Source organism: Miscanthus floridulus, chromosome 8, assembly GCF_019320115.1.
Source record: "Miscanthus floridulus cultivar M001 chromosome 8, ASM1932011v1, whole genome shotgun sequence".
In the NCBI taxonomy this organism is placed as follows: domain Eukaryota; kingdom Viridiplantae; phylum Streptophyta; class Magnoliopsida; order Poales; family Poaceae; genus Miscanthus; species Miscanthus floridulus.
The window spans coordinates 211,236,370-211,253,638 of record NC_089587.1 but is presented as its reverse complement, the minus strand read 5'-3'; the positions used below and the strand labels follow the sequence as shown (position 1 = coordinate 211,253,638).

General features: G+C 44.3%; 1 protein-coding gene across 1 annotated transcript; it reads left to right on the top strand.

The window, feature by feature from the left end:
• Positions 1–5,237: 5,237 nt before the first annotated feature.
• On the top strand, positions 5,238–6,235 carry LOC136470584 (uncharacterized). The gene is made up of 3 exons (XM_066468380.1): positions 5,238–5,582; positions 5,690–5,960; positions 6,210–6,235. The coding sequence occupies exons 1-3, from the start codon at positions 5,238–5,240 to the stop codon at positions 6,233–6,235; spliced, it is 642 nt and encodes a 213-aa protein (XP_066324477.1).
• The last annotated feature ends 11,034 nt before the right edge of the window (positions 6,236–17,269 follow it).

The following is a 17,269-nucleotide window of genomic DNA, read 5'->3' as shown; positions in this document are numbered from 1 at the left end:
TCTTACTTGGCTAATTGTTTGTACTCATTTGTACCGGCGACATGATGGAGGAAAACATAGTGTTGCCATTAAGATAACGAAACGCGACAGCGACATGGTCGACGTTGATGAAGGAAAACATAGTGTTGCCATGGTTACGATAAACACGACAAAGGTAAAGCCTTCGTCAAATTTGATTGTAACTTTCTTGCTTGTTTGATTAAACTTTCATGTACTGGTTCTTGTTTTCATTAGTATAACTTATGGGTAAGACGCTCTATAGTCCATATTCTCCGAAGCAGTCGTTTAGCCTGTTTACACGTTGTTTAAACGCTATATAGTAGTACATTTTTTTTCGTATAATCATCCATTTTATCCCGTTTAAACGGTCATTTTTACCCGTTTAAATGGTCATTTTGCATGAATAATGGCTAAACGACAAATATCGATGGCTTACCGTTTAACGTTTAAAATAACACTGTGTGTAGTGTTTTTTGGAAAAAAAAATAATGTTTTTAAAAGCAGCATTAGTAAATTATTAAATGCATGTAATTGCTATACAACGTAAAATTGAGAATGATTCAGATAGAAATCCTTGTATAGTTGTATTCATCATTCTCTTATGTTCTTTTTTCAACTGAATAGATATCATATATGGAAGTATATCGGTTTGCCTAATGACAAGATTAGTTATGAGGGTAATGATATATACGCCAATATCTAAGACTTATATCAGACTAAGACCCTATTTGGATCTCATGGTCTGGAGTTTAGTTGGCTACTAAACTTTTCTACTTTTGCACACTTGTGTAGTCTAATAATGAACTAATGGTTTTTTGAGATTGACCAAACACCTTGGACTATCTGTTTGGAGCCTCGAGCTAAAGTAGTAAAGTTCAATGGTTAAACTTTAAACCATGAGATCCAAACATGACCTAATTTCTAGTGCCATACCCAAGGTTAGTAGCAATGTTCAAGTAGGTGTTTTGATGGTTTTGTAAAGATAAAATCCACTCACGTAGGCTAACTCGATGAAGGCAAAACCAATGACTTCGTATCAACCATAATAGACATATTTGAAATTTACTTTTCTCCTACTAATAAAGTACCTGAGTAATTCTCCTATCTCTTTCATCCGTCGCTCAGACTCGAATTCCTCTGTCGCACTAGCAAAAGGACTCATCCTTCGCACAACCAAGTCCCTCACCGACTCTTTCTCTCTCTCTCTTGTTTTGTTTGGTGATTCCTCTCTCTCCATGCCCCCTCTATCCCTCTCATTCCTCTCCATCAGGCATGCCACTAGGGCTAGTGCCCCTCCATTCCTCCTCCTCGCTCATCTCTCTCTCTCTCCGGACCAAGGTCGTCCCTATCCCTTCCCTTCCTCTCCCTATCCCTAGGCCCCGACCTAAGCGACGATGATGGTTAGCTCCCGGGGCTTGGGTACGAGCTTTGGATGATCATTCAGTCCTGGGTGTGGGTGTAAGATTTGGGCTCAATGCAGGCTGTCATGTCGAAAGTGGACGATAAAACCCGCTATACATTTTTGTTATCGTATTCTATCGTCGTAAACGGTTATGAGACAAGCGGGTCTATGAAAATAGGCGAGAGATGAAATATAAGTCAAGACCACACGTTTAAATATACAATCCAATGATCAATAGTCAATGCATCCTGTACAACTATGCATATGCAATGAAGCAGAGAAAAGAGACATCGCTGAATCCCGAGTGCTAGTTATATTCAACTGCTCTGCTGCACCTACATGGCTACAAGGATGGCGGGCTGGGAGCATGGAGCTGCCTCCCTCCGTCGACATGCGACCAAAACTAGCTACTTCTTCAAACATACTGACGGAATAGATTACATATAAAATAAATCAGACGGAAAAAGCCGCTAGCGGCTTGGCAAGAACATATGAGTATTCTATTGGGCTTCTGTGGACGGAATACCGTTGGCAGTCTTCCGAGGGGTATCCCACGAAAGTAGGTTGATCGGTAGTGGTGCGCGTAATCAAGAACAAGAAGGCAACAGAGACACAAGAGTTAGACAGGTTTGGTCTGTCTGCACGACGTAATACCGTACTCCTATGGTCTGTTAGTTTGTATTGGCTATCATATGATATTGCATGTGTTTTGAGGGGGTCCCCTATCCGCCTTATATAGCCGGGGGTAGAGTTACAGGTCGATTCGATCTAGAAGATAACCGGTAAGTAATAATAGATTACAGGGATCACGGGATCGTAACATATCCTAACAGATTACGCCATATCCTTAGGATATCTTCCTGGTGTCTTGCGGGGCACGCGGAGCAGCGCCGTGCTCCACAAGGCTTTGTCTTGTAGGCTGGACCACCCCTGGCAGCGCAGCCCATGTAGTCTACCATGGGTATCTGGGGTCATACCCCCAACAGCTAGTCCCCGAGCACCTTGTATCCGTTGTGCAACGCCGTCTTGAGCTTGTCCGAGCAGGTGTAAACAAAGCCGAGCGATCAGACTCATAGTCCGACCACCCTAATAAGTCGTCGAACAGTTATGGACCGTAACCGACTAGCTTAACTTTCTGGCCGAGCATGGGCTTACCCAAGTAAGGCTTGCCAGAAGGACGTAAGGAGCTCAAGTTCAAAATCAAAAATTTCCTCGCTGTGAACCAAGTGTGCCCACTTAGAGTCCGACCATGAGAAAGGGAGATAATCTTCTTCAACTTCACGGAGTCTTCTAGATTAAAGAAAATACACCCACCGCAAGGTGAAGTGTGCCCACTTAGTCCTCGAGCCTGATAGTAGGTGATGTGGTCACGTGGTGCTAGGGTCCAGAAAGTAGAAGAAAGGCAGAAGACCAGCCGAGCAGGCAACTAGCCCATGGGCTGAGCCCTGAAATGAAAAGCGCACATTCACCGCAAGGTGAAGTGTGCCCACTTAGTCTCTGAGCCTGATAGTAGGTGACGTGGTCATATGGTGCTAAGGTCAGAAACAATAGTAACAGAAAAATCCATAGTATGGTGAGAAACCGAATCATAATGATGACGTAGTCCCCGAGCCACAAGTGAAAATCTCGGATAAATCAGGAAGTGCCGATTACTCAAATCGTGGAGAAAAAAACCGGAGTAATGACTATACAGTAGAAATTACTGAGCCTTGATGGTATTGTGGAGTCATCGGCGAATATTCAGTGTGCAGTACCAAGTTGTGTCGAAAGATGGGCGATATGGGCCATAGTTGCGCAGAAGCCCGAATAACGGCCTAGCACGCTGCTTTGGGGAATTCAGAAGGGCGCAAATCAGCATGGTGCGGTTTCCCAAAAACCCTTAAATGCGAAAAGTGGGGAGGGTGTCTTTATAATTGCGTCGCTGCACTCCGCGCTCCCACCTTTGCCACTCCATCACTTCATCTTCCTCCTCGCCCTCATGCTCCCCCATTCACATTCACACGCACTCCAGATCTGAGGGATGGCGTCGAAGAGGGGAGGTGGTAACGTGAAGAAGGTGGCCATCAGGGCAAGCTGTGACAAGGAATGGGTACCGTCACTCATGGGGGAGATAGAGCTCAACGAGATGGTGGAGGCGGGCGTTCTTCCTGACCGTGTCACCGCCGGATGGCGTCTGGCCGACGGTGAGCCCTATCTGATGTCACACACCGACGAACTCGTTGTCTTCGAGGATTATTTCTAATGTGGATTAGGGCTTCCGGTACATCCTTTCTTGTGGGATCTGTTGGAGTATTGGGGAGTGAGCTTGTGTAATCTTCATCCGAACACTATTTTGCACATTTCTATGTTTATCCATTTTTGTGAGGTTTATCTTGACATTCTTCCCCATTTCAATCTCTTCCGACACTTTTTCTGGCTGAAGAAGAAAGGAGGGGGCGTTCCAAAGTTATCGGCGATGTGTAGCTATAGCTCCACGATGGGATGGTGGGTGAATACATTCCTGTACTGCTGAATACCTCACTGAAGGGATGGAATACTAGGTAGTTCTATATGAAGCAAAGCGATCCTACCATCTAATGCGATGTCGACCAGATTTTAGAGAATCAAAGGAGCTGGTCGGAGAAACCGACCAGTGTTGATATGGAACAGGTGAAGGAGATCCTTAAGCTAATGAGGGGCATGAAGATGAGCGGAGTAGTGGTGGCGGTGAACTTCATACTGCGCCGCATCTAGCCCTGCAAGGAGAGGGCTCATGCGGGCTTTGACTTCAAAGGAGATACTGATGGCACTTGGAAGAGGACGAAGAATCTGGCGAAGGAGGCTATGCTACACCGGGCCGCTGAACTATTCGCTCCAAACATGTTGTATACTATGTTGGGGTAGCCGAAACCCTTCAACTGCACGAACCCACCTCCTCAAGTAAAAATCTCGACTATTGTTCCTAGTGCTTTTATCTCGTGCAGGCGCTGAGCAGTGGACTGATTTGCTTGTGAAAGATCCATTGGCAGGAATGGGCAGCGTACTTCTCGGGTGTGCCGAGGATCGATTAGCCAAAAGCAGTGGATGCTAGGCTGACCACTATGCTAGAGGAAGGTACCATCAACACCTCATCCGAATCTAGAGGCGAAGGTGCTGGTCAAAAGCAGAGTTCCCCTAGTATCAGAGAAAGTCCGGGGGAAAAGGGCGGCGAAAGATGAGCTAGCCCGAAAGAAGAGAAGAATGGCGGATGTAGCTCCTCGTAAGCCGGTCGACATCTCATTTGGTGGTGATCAGACCGCTCGGATGTAGAGTACGGCGATGTCTGAGTGGTCGGACGATGACGAGGCTCCAATAGCTCCCCCTTCGAGCACTAAAGTGTCATTGCGCAACACGCGTGCCGAGGTGCAATCGAAGGGAGGGGAAGGAGTCCCCGAGCAATAGGCAGAGAAGACATCGATGGTGGGGGATGCAAGACCTCTAGCCTAGGGCACACAAGTTGACCCCAGAGCAGTGCCTGGGTGCTCGGGAAGGCAGCACCGGTTCAGAACCGTTTATCGGGAAGCCAACATGTAAGTATCTTTGTCTTGGGATCGGTAGCTATCCGATTTCTATAGTTGCGGTGATCGATGAGCTAATCTAATGTAGAACGGGGCACGTGGAGGATCAGAATCCTTTGGGCTAGACTAGCGAGCATCCAGGGGCTATTCACAGCATGGAGACATTGTGGACAGACTCCTTCCTAGAGTCCCCAGGCACTTGTCGGTTTGTGGAGGATTCGACCACCGCTGCTGATGGAGTTCGAGGTGGAGAGCGGTTGGCGACAATGGTGGGCGATTCGATGAAGGTGCTAGGAGCAATGGCGAGAGCCACCGAGTCTTCGGCGGCGGGAGCGGGAGCTGCTGATGTCATGCCGGAATCTGGGGCGCAGAGGCCAGCGGCATCGGAGGAGCAAGCGGCGCGCCCTGAGATGCCGCAAGGCATGGTCGGTCGCTCTATGCGGCCACCGAGCCCCCAGGGAGTGCCATCGGCTGTGGAGGAAGAGGACAAGGTCGAGGAGATTGAGCGTGAGGGATCACGAACTCAAACCGTCTGCATCTTTCACAAGCGAGGGGAGGAAATTGTGGTTGTAGAAGAGGAGGACACCACCAGGGAGGTGAAGAGGCTGCGGTCCACCCTTTGCATAGCTATGAAGCAAATTGAGGTTAGTGTTGCGTCAGCGATGTCCGTCTTTGGCGTTGGAGACTATGGTCTTTTTATAATCTTGTTGCTTTATAGGGCATAGCGTGGACTACCGAACAACGACAGTAGTTGATCAAAAGGATGGAGCCCCTCATCGAGGAGAATGAGAAACTGAGGGAGGCGATGAAACTGATGGAGAAGAACGTCCAAAGGGCCCAATGTGAAAGGGATCTTGCTGAATCAAACACCACGAACCTAGAGTACCAAAAGGGCATCTTATCTGAGCAGTTAAAGATCATCTCTGAGCAGCTGGGGTGCACCTCTGAGCAGCAGGAAAGCAGCTCCAAGCAGCTGGAGCACACCTCCGGGCAGCTAAAAAGTGTCTCCGAACAGAAGAAAGGTACTGCGGATCGATGAATTTGTTCTGCATTGCCGAACAGTCTTGATGTTGCTGTCGACCGTTACGTTTGTAGAGCAAGATGCGGAGCTTGGCCGGTTGCATCAAGTCATCGGTCAACTCCAAGAGGAGAAGTAGAAAGCATCTGGGCGAGCGGAGAAACTAGCCGAGGATCTAGAAGGTGAGTTGTTCGTGGTCGGAGTTATTGCTGAAATGATTTATTGGTTTGATGAATTCCTTTGGTGTCTACAGAATATCGTCGAAGAACCAAGGCGTAGTTCGACGTGCTGGAGTTGGAGGCAAAAATCTAGAGGGGAAAACTTGGCACCGTGGTGGCCAGAGTCAGGCCGGTGCTCGATTGTATCGATATGGAGGTAGCTCCTCAGCTCGATGATAGGCCACCCCATCCGGACACCATCATTGACAGGTGCAAGGCGGCGTGGGAGAACTTCAAAGGCTTCAACCGAGACACTGCTATTTCCATCATGACACATGCCCTGGTGGTGGTCCATTCTCACTACCCTATAATCAATCTTTGAGCGATAGGGGCCAGATTCACTAGAGGGAGGGGTGACCAAGGAGGAGGAGCTAAAAGATGAGGTGGAGGACATGGTGAAGAGGCTGGCCGGTGATGTCGATCTGTTTGGTGAGGTAGACGGTGAGGGCCAAGCTCAATAACCTGAGTGGAGAGGAACCTGCATGGGATAACTAGAAAGGGGAGTTAAATGCATGAGGGCCTAAGCAAATATTTGTGTATTTGTATAAATGTTGTAAGTAGACGACATGTGCGTGTTTAGGCGGCTTGCTAGCGCTTGTGGTGAAAAAGAGACGTGTTGTTAACCCTAATGCATTTATATGTGGTATAAGTAGCATCCAAGCAGTTAGTTCGTTACTGGGCTCTTGGCCTTGGCTAGCCCGTATTCCATAACGTTGAGCGCTAGAGCCCGTGCACATGTAGGAGGAATAGACGTGACTGAGGAACCACTGCCGACCACCCATAACATAGAGCACTGGAGCCCGTAGCACGTGTAGGGAGAGATCGGAGATAGGGTTTTCTCCAAAGAACACAGAGCTGAACGTTTGTTGCTCGATGGTCGGTGGAATATCTTAAAGATATTTTAGTATGGAGAAACAGGGCGAAGCATTTATGGAGATCACATATAATTGTCGGAGTTTGTTAAGGAGTAGCTTGGAGCTGGTAATCGTAAATGGAGATTAAACTAGTGTGGAGAAATAATGGAGACAAATTATGGCGAGAAAACTTCATTCATTATGGAGTGAAGACTACATATCTGGAGCGTTTCAAGGATAGAAACGTATAAGTTGCTCGATGTGCCACAAATTGGGCATATCGATTCTCTCCATGTCACATAGCCAGTAAGACCCTGGTCGGGTAACCTCTTTGACTACGTAAGGCCCTTCCCAGGGGGAGGAGAGCTTGTGCATCCCTTTGGTTTTCTGCTTTCTACGGAGAATGTGGTAGCCGACCACAAATGAATGACCTTTGATATTGCGATTGTAGTATCTTAGTAGGCCTTCTAGGTATTTGGCTATGCGGATGTAAGTGATCAGGCGTTCTTCTTTGGCTCTATCGATGTCCTCTATCTGAACAGCTGCGGCTTGCTCTTCATTATAATGTTCCACCCTAGGTACTCAGAAGGCAATGTCCACCGGAAGTATGGCTTCTGAGTCGTTGACCAAAAAATATGGAGACACACTGATGTTGTGACTAGCTTGAGTGCGCAGTCCCCATACCACAGCTGGGAGCTCTTTGAGCCATCTGCCCAGATGCTTTTCCTCCTTCTAGTATAGTCTCTTTTTGAGGGCATCGAGGATCATGCCGTTTGCCCGTTCAACCTGGCCATTGGCTCTATGGATGATATCTTTGAAGAGCTTGACTGCCATCTTTGCAGTGGCCGAAACAAGTGACTTGTATTTGATCCACTTAGAGAACTTGTCAATGGCGACGTATACGTACCGAAAACCACCTGGTGCAGGCTTGAAAGGCCCAATCATGTTGAGTCCCCAACATGCAAAAGGCCAAGAAACTAGGATGGTCTTCAATTCCTACGCCGACACATGTCTGCAATTCCTAGGCCAAGAAACTAGGAGATCCTGAACAAAGTTTGGGCGCTCATCTCCGACGGCATGTTCTACGGGATGTCAGGGGTGTTAACCTCGGTGGCTACCCATCACCCCAATCTAGACTTCGCCGCCATCTACAGAGGGTATGCCAACGGGTGGAGCATAAATGGAATCCATGCACCGGAGTAGAGCTTGGTGCCATATGCACAGTGGTTGCCGAACAAGTCTCCATGCAGTGGGTGATGGTGGCTCACCGTTTGAGCGTGGCTGAAGACGTGCGCCGGGAAGATGTTGTCTAGCCTGTGGAAGGAGTGGAGACCGGGTGGGGGTGAGCGTTGTCCCGCCCCCAACAGAGCCAAATGTCGTCCCAACTGGGAGCGAGCTGCCTTCATCCTCGTCGACCGTGCCGTCAGCCAATGCCATCAGGCGGCCATAATATAGTTTAGAGTAGAAATAGCAGTGTTCGCCTAAATGGCCGATTAAACGGCCACTAAACGGTAATCGGTGGTAAACTGTTTTGTTTAGGGGGTAAACGAAAATTAAACGGTTGACCGTTTAAACGGTCAAAAAACAGAAAAAAACAGTATAAACGACCTAAATGGAACAGAGATAAACTGTATTAAACGGGCTAAACAGTTGTTTAAACGGCTGTTTAGGCGAACACGAGGTAAATCTAGTTCAGTTTTGTATGGATAAATTTATATACTTAAGTTTATTATATTTATAAATGTGTACACTTGATATGTTACATGCATAAATATCTATATTTGGTTCTTTTCACATGCATAAATATATATATACCAAAATAATTGATTTTTACTCGAATAAATATGTATAAATGCTAGAATACTTGATTTTTTACATGCACATATATAATTATATGTATTTTTTTTTTAAAGTACAAATCCGTTTATACCGTTTAACTTCGTTTAAACACCGTGTAAACAGCTGTTGCATGGAATTTCGTCTCGTGCCGAGGGCACACGAGCAAGCTAGAAGGCTCCGCTCAATGGAGCTAGAGATCCGCCTAGCTTCAGCGTAGGGATGGTCGATCCTACGCACTCCTCCCGAGATGTGCCAGTCAATTTGACCCTGCAATTAACAAGGAGAGAAAGCTAATCAGTAATTTAAGGCGAAACATGACGGTGTTGCTGGACAGTCCCGAATGTGCGGCTCTAAGAGCCGATATGAAAGGAGATCGACTAAATTATCGATTTTAGCATATTCGTAAGAATAAATCGGTTAAAGCTCATGGAGTTGTGTAAGAGGAATCGGTTATCGTTCAGGATAAATATCATTCTTTAAACAAATATTGGTCACTGGCAAAATGATATCAACAATAATTAGTTCATGCTAAGCTAAGATTGTGAGTAACCGAACCCCTTTTTATGTAAAAGAAACAGTTCATCATCATTCAACCATTTAATAGAGGTAAATCTAATGAACATATTAGATCTCATCTATTGCTATGACCAGTGGGGCATAAGGCTAAATCACGCAGGCTATAGAAACAACAATAGACTCGACGACACTAAATTATTACTAATATCAGTGGGGCATGAGGCAGAATCATGTAGGTCATAATACAATAATAAGTTCATGAGGCTAACACATCTTTCAACCTATCGCTACTTCAACAATCTTGTGATGCGAACTATTCATGAAAACGCTCTATATCGGCTAAAACAGCCGATTCAGGCATAGTGCACAGTTAAGGTCATGCCCTCTTAGGAACATATATACCAAATAACGATCCTCACTCCACGGTGCTAATAGTGGGGTGTGAGGCAAAATCACACAGGCCGTGATAACGGGCCATGAAACGGTTTTCGCTAGCCAATAGATCTACTCAAAATCAGACGTGCCTTAACCGCACACTATGCACGATCAAGACTGATATAAAGCAGCCAATAAAACATAACTCATCGTTTAAAGTACAGATTAGATCAGTTTAGATTAACAAATGATGGGTTAAAAAAGATATAAGGCCGATCTAGATCAATCCCTATCGGGCAAAGTGATATTGCTATAATTAAATAAATAATGAAAACAATAAGCAATATCGGTAACTTAATGAATCTATCCGAAGGAGCGCCACCCTTAGATAGAGCCGATAACTTGACCTTAATCCAGTTCGAGCAGTGGAGGTCGACCGAATCGATGCAGCCATACTTGAACTAGACAAGAGTCGATAACTAACTCATACCAGAGTCGTAGTGGAGGTCAACCGGATCGATGTAGCCATAGGAACAGAGATATAAGCCATGACGGTACTTACAGACAAGCAGTGGAGGTCAACCAAATCGATGTAGCCATACTTGCTGAAGAACTCACCGAGATCTACTCTACTTCTACTCCTAAGGGGTGGCCAGAGCCAAAAAAAGTAAATAACTGATATTTGATTGATTGTGTGTCTGATACAATAGCCCGGGCTTTATATTTATACCCTGAGCTGATAAGAGTCCTAAACGAACACGACTAGATAACAAAAAAATACCAAGATACATGGACTCTAATTTCCCTTATGTAGAATCCTTGCAGATGAAGCTTCCTTGTTTGATACGTGTCCTTATTTCTTTCATCCTAATATGCACCTAGACGTCATGTCTCTCTCAAATTAATTAAATAATATTTTGTGGCCGGCTCATAAATATCCCTTAATTAGGAAACTTTCTCGCTTTTGACATCATTGGCCGATCTCTTTCTTTCCAGGATAAGCTTACCAAATTTTGGTGTAAACATAGGCCCCTTAGTTCAAAGTATGAGTTTTCATGCTTCAAACTATTTTGATCCGATGGTCTTCTTTTCCCCAGCCGATGACATTTGATCGCAATCACTGAAAGTTGCATCGGCTTCATCTTCTTTTTGATCTTGATAACTTCAAAATTGATCTTTCTCTGCATCTCCGTTCATCTGCTTTAGCCGATTAGGAGCGCACCCCCTGAGTTCGATCATAGCAATACAAGTTAACCAGCAGTACCAAAATATGCTGCATAAAAGTTTAGGTATTGTAGCCGATAGTCTTCTTCCAAGGAGCCGAGGAATTTACTAGCAGCGATATTACCTTATTTCAAGCCTCACCTACACATGTGAACTTTGAAGTGTCTACCATACCATCTTGGGTGGTTGAGGAATGGAACGGATTAGAATCCAATCATCCTCACTTCCCCTGCTCAAAAAACTTGGGTTTTTGAAAGATTTTCAAATTAAAACTTAGCTTTGCTCCTCAAATAATTCTCTCAGATCGCTCAATGTGTATAGTTCCTCAACAAAGCATTGTTTTGTCTCTTCTTATCCTACTTCTAAAAAGCTTATGTGGAGTTTTAGGTAGAGATAAAATATATAGTGTACTTACCTTGCATATATTGTAAGGTCAAATCCCGGATCCAAGGAGAGAAATGTCATATTCTTAGATCAAGATGTGCATGTGCGTGGTATATTTGGTGGCTAACCTAATTCTACTATGCTCTTTGAAATATATTTCTCTCTTATGGAATATTTTTGCGAGAACATGGGCTATCTTTTCTCATCTTTTTCTTTTTCCCTTTATTTATTTATTTATTTATTTTGGACTTCTTTTGTATCCATCTTTTATATATTTTTGCATAACCCATGTCTCTCTTTATAACAAATTTTTTAGAGAAATATTATCAAGAACTTAGAGCATTTATTCTAATAAAACCTAACATATTTTTTTGTCTTCTCCCAGTGTAGGAGCAGAACATTTTGAGGTGGATGAAGAACATGTTTTTACGTACTTCCATTATAGAAGCAGCACATATATATGGTGTGTACGTGATCTTGATCTTGGGAACATGATAAATCTCTCAACAAGGGTCAACAAAACTTGACAAAACTCAACATAGAGCAAACAACTTATGTGAAAGGTTTTTAATGAGACTAATATATGGCTCTGGTAAGAAATTCAACATCATTGAGGAGACAAGCTATTGATTTTAAATTTTTGTAAGAAAATTTTCCAAGTACTTTGCAAAAAGAAGCAAGGTTTCTTTCATCATACCATATCTCATTCATCAACTACTTAGATAGCATGTTTTCCCTATGATAGATTGTTCACAAGTGATAGGAAAAGCATGAAACAAAGAATATGCGTACCTCCGCTTTGAACCAATGAATGCCTTTGCTCGAACTTTCTCCTAGTATGTACATATCAGCTAGACTTCGTTGGCCTTATGATCTCTACGTTCTCAATCAAACATATGATATGGCATGACCGCACGTACTTCCAAGATCTGACTCATCCTTTTTGTGCCCACATACATCGTGTATAATATGCATGGAAATCTGACTTGCATGCACTACATAAAGGGCTCTATCGGCTTGATGTCTTGATCTTCCAATCCTGAGCCGATTGTGAGCAATCTTTCATTTATTGCTTCTAACTTTTAATAAGGCGATTGTCAGTTTCAGAAGTCCCACAATCAAATCAAGTTGAGAACACAGAAAAAGCACTGTGAAAATTTTGCTTGCCGAAGCCACAAACTACAACAAAGGTCAGGGCTGGCCAAGAGGCTTCCTACATTGGCCGCTGAGCATGTTGTAGGTACATCATGGTAGTGCAGACGCCTTTGTTGTCGTCAGACTTGTCCTCACCAAGCACGAGCTTAGAGACCCTATCTTCCGCCAGCTCCTATCTTGTCGCCCATGGAGTGGTGGTCAGTCATGTTGGCACGGGGCTTCATGCTGAGTCATCTAAAGGGCACGGCAGGAAATGCTGAGGATCAGCCGAGGAGCTTGGCCACTGTGGCGGTCGACTCAAACAGTCTACTGATGTCAACGCTACTGCACTGCTTTGAGAAGGATGTGGATACGTCGGACACGGCACAACTGAGGTCACTCGCTATATCAATGAGACTCCATGTGGACAACAATGAGCAACATTTGTCATGTTATGGCCCAGACTCTTCCACGTCCTTTACCCATCCACCAGTTATGCATCCACGAGAGAATATAGTCGATGTAGAGGAGGTCCACAGCCTTGTTTGCCAGCATCACTTCCTTGTCATCGTCATCAGCCATGAGTTCCTTGATCTTGTTCCACGGTAACTTGTTGCTGCTGCCACTAATCTTACATCGCCACACATACATAGCAGTCTCTACCCGGTCAGCCATTGCCAGCAAGTCATGCTCCGATGAGATGTTGAGCGTGTCAAGCAAGAATTTTAGTGAGAACTTGTCGGTGCCTAGCATGACATGATACACCAGGTCCTCATGCTTATTTATCCACACTTGGGGAACAAATGGTTTATAGGCTTGGGAGCAGCCAATTCTACTTCATTGGAAGATGGCGTCTAAGACACAGGGCATCGACAGCCATCACTAGTCCTCGCTCCGGTGATCCGATGTCCTGAATGACAATGGTGTCCTTGGTGACGACGATGAAGTGATCAAGCCAGATGACCTTATCCTGATATCCTTATTGATAGCTAATCTCCACCGTCTTCCGCATGTCGATAATAATTTTCAGCTGATGGTCTCCTATCGGCTGTCAGGTTGTCAACCTTTTCCGTATCTTTGATACAACCTCCCATGATGACTTTTCCTTCTTATTGAAAAATATACTTGGTCGAACAGCCGATGATAATAACCCATGGAGGAAAACTCAATGTGACCTCGACAATCAAACTAGTGACGGTCATCGGCTATTGGCTCTATGTGATTATTCTTGAAATTCCACTACTGTACCAGAAACTAATATCTCACTAGTCTTACACCCTTGTCGATCAGCTGTAGACTCCGTTAGTTTGAAGGGTAAGGTCTTGAACCAACAACCAATTCTACCTCAAGAGAGGTGATTGGTCTTTGTCAGCTTAGAGAGTAAATGCTTCATAGACAAGACCTTCCCTACATGACAACTTAAAGAAACAACAATTCCTTACTTCCTGGTCCGCTCTTCAATAAAGGCAACTGACAGTAAAATGCCTTCATGCGTATGTAAAATAGCTGATCTCAATTAATCCATGTTATGCACGTATCCATGAATAGTAAGCCAATGTAAAAATAGCCGATCTCCATATATTAGAATAATCATTATTAATTTGATCTTCTCTTGCTTGCATCGGTTGGCATAACAATGTTATACTCTGAGCATCTTATTGGCTATTGACTTGATACCTTTGTTCTTGGCTACCACAATATTTAAACAAACTCTGAGAACCTTTCAATACTCGGAGCCAATTTTCTATATGTTGATAATAACTTTCGGCCAATGGTTATTGCTCAAAATCACTCGGCCGACGGTGGGGTAATTTGAAGAAATATTTTCTTAACCTATCAGCCATTTATAACAACATGCAAACCTGACCTGCGAAAAACCTGAGTTCGGACTCCACTTCTTTTTGTAGATGCACACATGTAAATTTTCCTTTTATTTCTTTCTTCATATATGCATCCCGTGTCACAATATATTTGGAGTCCTGATTCTCGGCCATCATATCAATACTTGCATATGTGATAGTCCTTGCTAGATTCCAGTTTGCACTCTGATCCCTTCCTTTTTTTGTTTCAGTAGCAAATTTAGTCGATTATGGCTGCATCGGCTCTACATAGCCGATTGCATGTTCAGAACACCATCTGCGTATCTGAGCCCTTCATGTCGCACGTGGTCATCCACTACTAACGTACCTTTGCTGGCGGTAGCTCTACTTGAGTTAGTCACGTCGTGTCTACCAGGCCAAATCACTTCATCACCTGATGCATCAGCTTGAACGTGTGCAGCTCCCTGGACCTGACAACCTCGGCGTACTTTGTGACCTGCTTGTCGAGCTCTAACAGCTCATGGCGGTCTTGGTTGTCATCGCCGAAGGAGTTGGGATTAGCGGTAGCCTGGTTGAGGCCGTGCGACATCCTTTGTACCACGCCAGCGCTTCTCGTTCATCCTCGCCGTAGTTGGCGATCATGGTACTCAAGATTATGCTCAACCCGAATTCATCGGTATGATGTCCGACGCACTCGAAGCTGTATCCATCGTGTCGTTCACTACGATGTTGATGTCCGTCTTCCTTGGCGTTGATGTGTTGTTCACACCATCACTGGTACGCTGTAGATGTGTCTAACCACTTCATGATCTGGTACTTGCACTTTAGGAACATCCCGGCGGATCCGTCTATCTTGTTGATTGGACCGTCCATCGCTAGCCTTGTTCTTCGTGATGTCGTGTCACATTGGATCAAATAGTGGCAGGAGGCTGATGAACTACCATGGTTTGTAAGCGCTTTCCTTTTCCCATCCAATGTAGCAGTGGATCTTTTCCTCGGCACTCTTGTTCATCCAGCATGGCTGATGATCTGCTCGGGGTCCACATTATTCTCCTTTCAAACTTCGTTACGTGACCATGCTTCATCGGCTATTACCTTCTCAATAAAATAACTCCATTCAGCTAATACTCCATTGGCTATTTAGTTTTTACAGCCGATGAGCTATACTCATTTTATGCAAGCTGATAGGCAACCTGGAGGCCACTTAGGATTTCATGCGAGCTGATGAGTCGATAGAATTTATCCATGATCTTCCAAGCCAATATCATTATTCTAGAATATAATTGTCGACATAGAATTTTCGTCTCCGTGCCGAGGACACACGCAGCAAGCCAGAAGGGTCCGCTCGATGGAGCAGATCTATCTAGCTTCAGCGCAAGGGTGGTCGATCCTGTGCAATCCTCCAGAGACGTGCTAGTCAATTTGACCCTGCAATTGACAAGGAGAGAAAGCTCATCAGTAATTAAGGGTGGAACGTGCCGGTGTTGCCGGACAGTCCCGAATGTACGGCTCTGAGAGCCGATATGAGAGGAGATCGACTAAATAGTCAATTCCAGCATATTTATAAGAATAAATCGATTAAAGCTCACGAGGTCATATAAGAAGAATCAATTATCATTCAGGATAAATATTATTTAAGCAAATATTAATCAATGGCAATAAGATATCAATGATGATCGGTTTATACTGAGCCAATGATTATAAGTAACCGAACTCTTTTTTATAAAGAGATAATTCAACACCACTTAACCATTTAATAAAGATAAATCTAATGAACATGTTAGATCTCATCCATCACCATGACCAGTGGGGCATGAGGCAGAATCATGCAGGCCGTAGTAACAACAATAGACTCGACGACCCTAACTTATTACTAATATCAGTGGGGCATGAGGTAGAATCATGCAGATCGTAATACAATAATAAGATCATGGGGCTAACATATCTTTCAACTTATCTCTACTTTAATGATCTCGTAATATGAACTGTTCGTGAAAGCGCTTGATATCGGCTAAATAGCCGATTCAGGCATAGCGCACAGTTAAGGTCATGCCTTCTTAGGAACGGGTCTACCAACTAACGATCCCCACTCCACGGTGCCAACAGTGGGGTGAGAGGCAGAATCCCATAGGCCGTGATGACGGGCCACGGAACGGTTTTTCATTAACTAATAGATCTACTCAAGATCGGACATGCCTTAACCGCACGCTATGCACGATTAAGATTGACGCAAAACAGCCGATAAAAAACATAACTCATCGCTTAAGATGTAGATTAGATCAGTTTTAGATTAGCAAACGATGAGTTAAACAAGATATAAGGCCGATGCAGATCAATCTCAATCGAACAGAGTGATATTGCTGTAATTAGATAAACAATGAAAGCAATAAGCAATATCGGTAACTTAATGAATCTACCAAAGACTGCCATACTAAGGTAGAGTCGATAACTTGACCTTGATCTAATTCAAGCAGTGGGGTGTGAGGCAGAATCACACATGCCATACTTGAATTAGACAACAATCGATAACTAGCCTATACCAGAGTCACGGTGGGGGTCGACCAGTTTGATGCAGCCATACAAATAGAGGTATAAACCATGACGGTACTTACAGACAAGCAGTGGAGGTCGACCGGATCGATGCAGCCGTACTCGCTGAAGAACTCGTCGAGATCTACTCTACTCCTACTCCTAAGGGGTGGCCAAAGCCGAAAAAAGTAATTGACTTTGTATTTGATTGATTGTTATTTTTACAATAACCGAGGTTTGGTATTTATACCCAGAGTCTAAACATGAACCTTACTCGAGTACGACTCAATACAATCTTTGGTATAATAAAAATATTCCTAATTTAGGATAACTTGGACTCTAATCTTTCCTTTTTTGTAGAGTCCAGCATGTCTCGTCCCAGCGCCAATCATAGCCTCTGTCGTTATCCACTGGCGCTAT

What these genes read in the sequence shown, in the direction of transcription:
- LOC136470584 (XM_066468380.1), top strand. Translation starts at nt 5,238, where the DNA reads ATGGCGAGAGCCACCGAGTCTTCGGCGGCGGGAGCGGGAGCTGCTGAT. An exon ending in TAGCTATGAAGCAAATTGAG is followed by an intron (nt 5,583 to 5,689) that starts GTTAGTGTTGCG and finishes CAACGACAGTAG; the next exon opens with TTGATCAAAAGGATGGAGCC. An exon ending in TGTCTCCGAACAGAAGAAAG is followed by an intron (nt 5,961 to 6,209) that starts GTACTGCGGATC and finishes TGGTGTCTACAG; the next exon opens with AATATCGTCGAAGAACCAAG.